At 38.7% G+C, this 3437-nt stretch overlaps 1 protein-coding gene across 1 annotated transcript; it reads right to left on the bottom strand.

Annotated features, from left to right (window-relative positions):
* Positions 1 to 330: 330 nt before the first annotated feature.
* Positions 331 to 2676, bottom strand: LOC110411876 (aluminum activated malate transporter family protein). The gene is made up of 6 exons (XM_021422227.1): positions 2301 to 2676; positions 2050 to 2190; positions 1674 to 1946; positions 1457 to 1569; positions 1221 to 1364; positions 331 to 910 (listed from the first exon to the last, which is right to left on the bottom strand). The coding sequence occupies exons 1-6, from the start codon at positions 2584 to 2586 to the stop codon at positions 413 to 415; spliced, it is 1455 nt and encodes a 484-aa protein (XP_021277902.1). The 5' UTR covers positions 2587 to 2676; the 3' UTR covers positions 331 to 412.
* Positions 2677 to 3437: the final 761 nt, after the last annotated feature.

Here is a 3437-nt window from a genome sequence, read left to right as displayed (position 1 = left end):
ACTTATTGATCATAATTTTTAAAACTAATTTATGATAGGAAAACGTGCTTAATAATGATCCTTTATATTAAAAGCTATAATGTAGTGATCTGATGACCGGTGAATAAGAACAAGTGCCAATTTACGACTGCCTATACAGATTCTAGGATTCCAAGCTTAGCCCATAGTACAAAGGGATATAACTAAATAAACTTATAAGAAAGAAATAAGACCACAAAACTGAAAAGCATTTAGTTATTATTGTAATTAACAACTCAAGTAAATTACAAAGCCAAAGAAAATTGACCACACGAGCTCGATATCAAGAAGTAATTGCTCATTGTGGTTAAACTGATTTCACGATACAAAAACTTTATAGTAACTTAGTTTGGACACCGCACGGTTGGGTTAGGAATATATCTATATACAATATTTACACCTCAGTAATCGTCGGTCTACCATTATTCATTGTTACAGAAGAATTCCCATTTTCTCGAATTGGATCACCAATTGTAATGATAACGCTAGAGCAATTAGCCTCAATATTGGAAGATTTCACAACTCCAACTTGTCCTGTCTCTGGTTTTTCTGGTGAGACATATGGCTTAATGCCTTCAAATTTTGCCATTGATGCAAGTTCATTAACAGATTCAGCAATTTCCTCCATGCAGCTGACCACTTCGATTAATAAAGAAGCTACTGTAGCCACCGGTACGACTTCCAAGAGGTCCATGTCATCATCCCATGGGCCTGATTTGAGTATAGAGTTGAGGTTCTTGGCAGCAGATTTTGAGTTTTCAATATGGATATCTGCGGAAATTGGCTTCACCATTCGTTTCATTGCCGATGCTAGTTCTTTCAATGCTTTACCAGATTCCGAGCTCATTTTTGTGCATGTCCCTCGGATTTTACTTCGGATTTCTGGTTTTGCCTGCCAAAAAAAGCAGAAGGTGATAAGTTAAAAGAAAATATGTGGCTAGGTACATGAATTTACTAATTAATAGAAATATTTTATTATTTGTTTACTAATCGACCGACCCATTTTGTATAAATATTCAGCCCCAATATGGCTAATTAACAAAACGTCGTGTTTGACCCCAACAGGAAAAACACATATAATCAACTTTACAATCTTTCGGTTTTTAGTTTTTTTTTTTTTTTGTTGGTTCTTAAAAATTAGAATAGCCTAGTCCTCAATGTATTTATTCAAGAAAGTTGAGACGCGGAGATTTAGATAATACTTGAATGTCAGCATTCAGCTGTCCATGAAGAGATTCAATTCGATATGCACACTGGCGTGTCAGAGCTGCAATCTTCAGGTACTGTTTCCATGGATGCCGAAATTGAAATCGACCATGCCCCGGCTCCCATTTGGCAAAATTAGCCTATGAAAAAGAAGCAAAGTAAATATCAGAAACCACAACAAGATGACAACTCTAATGAGGGATAGAAAGAGAGCTAAAGCTTTTTCACCCACCAAGGCATCTTCGTTACTTTTTGAATTAAGAACACTTTTATAGCCCTGTAAGAAGGATTTATCATCTTTGGACTCTCCATCCCCTGGCATTTTAAAGTATTCATCTCCAAACCCTGTCAACATTTCTCTCCTCAGTGTTGGTTAAAGGAAAATACTACTAATATGGAGTAATACTTAGTAAATTGCTTTCAATTAGTGGAGGGGAGAGGAGACGTACCGTCTAGGAAGCAACCAACCTTTTCCAGGTTGGAAGCAATTAAGTTGTGGAGGTCTTCACCAGCCCAGACAGGGAAAACCAAAATGGAAATCATGACACAGGTAGAGCCACCTATGAGGACGGTGGATAATCTCTTGTAAGCCATTTCGAATATTTCATTGTCTCGGAAACCGGACACAGATATGAAAGCGAATGTCAAAATAAATATCAACAGCCCATAATCATATCTTGCCTTGATTTTGGGATAGAATCTTGCGAACGTAGATACCGCAGCTGCAAACAGAGATTTATATGCATTTGAATCCGCCTGATGGAGAGTAGGAAAAGAGAATTTTTGGCGCGCATTTATTTTTTCAGCCAAGTACTGTGACTTTACCTTGGAGGAAGACAAAGAACCCAAGTAGTATGGGCTCACCTATCCGTCCTGATAGGTTAGCCAGATGATATGCACCAACAGCGAGAGCACCACCACTCAAAGTTGCCAATCCTCTGTTCAAACCTTTCCCGAGAGTGGCCCCTGGTGAAATTTAATTTATCTTAGTTAAAAAAGGAAAAAAGAAAACTATGTCTGTAATTCTCAGCTTTGTTTGATTTTGAGCTGGCAGAGCTCAGGCTGACAAAACTCACCCACTGAAAATTCAGAGACGACTACGACAGTCATTACAGCCCAAATTGCAGAAACCCCAAAGCCATCGTACAGTGGCTTATAGTAATATAATAATGAGACCAAGTTGAGTGCGAGTCCCACTTTCAGTGAATGAACAACTCTTCTTGGATCATCTTGGGCAAGCTTTTTGACCTTGCTATAAAACTCAAATATCTTAGCGGTTATATTTTTAGGCAAGGCTTTCATCCTTGACCATCCACGAGAAAACAGCCCTTGTTTTTCTCGACTTGCAGACTCTAAATCCATTGGTAATTGGCTTAGAGAGACACAGAGATGATCCAAGACTAAAAAAGCTTGCCTGAACCGAGAGGAACGACTAGAGACTATAAAGAGATTGCCAAGAAGAATACGCCTTTAGAGAGGCGACACGTGAGCCTCTATTTATAAGGAAACAAAGCATCTAGCAGTGGTCAGTAAAGTATATTATTTCAATTCCAAGTCATAAATATTGCTGACCTTTTTATTTTTGTACGGTAAAGTACAAAGAAACTTCATGAAGACAAAAGGCGTCGAAAAAGTGGTTTGTCTAGCTGAGCTGACCCATTTGAGTGCAATATGGCTCTGGATGGATGCTGTTAACCATTCCCACACCGCCACCCCACTTGACCCTAGGTCCCCATTTCCCAGTGTTAGATTTCTCCTTGGCAAACAACCTTGCATGCATATTTTGAGCCTAGGTATTTGTGATGGTGATAGCCTAAGGCACTAAGCTAGTCAAGTGGAGAAAGCAATGTGAACTGTAACCCATGCCTCCGTGGCTCGAAACTAACTACTACTGGACTACTAGAATGAACCTGAGTTCAGTCATTTCTGAATCTTTCTTGATAGTTAAAATGGAGATCTAGAGAGAGATGTACAAAGGAGAAGTCACCGTCGTTGCAGTTGTCCCGACCACAAAAAAAAAAAAAAACCCTTTATCAATTCAATCTTGGTTACAAATAGTTTTGCTACAAATTAAAGTTTCGTTTTCAGTAATTGGATTAATTTGTTCGATGTTTTTTGTATAGACCTAATTAATTGGTATCACTACAAGGTATGAAGATGTAAAGTAGCGTGGTAAATGGTGACGCATGGCGGGCAAGGGCTAGACATGCGCA

The sequence above is a fragment of the Theobroma umbraticum genome, unplaced genomic scaffold, assembly GCF_002168275.2.
Source record: "Theobroma umbraticum cultivar Fairchild unplaced genomic scaffold, ASM216827v3 scaffold_95.0, whole genome shotgun sequence".
Taxonomy (NCBI): domain Eukaryota; kingdom Viridiplantae; phylum Streptophyta; class Magnoliopsida; order Malvales; family Malvaceae; genus Theobroma; species Theobroma umbraticum.
This window is presented reverse-complemented; position numbering and strand designations above follow the sequence as displayed.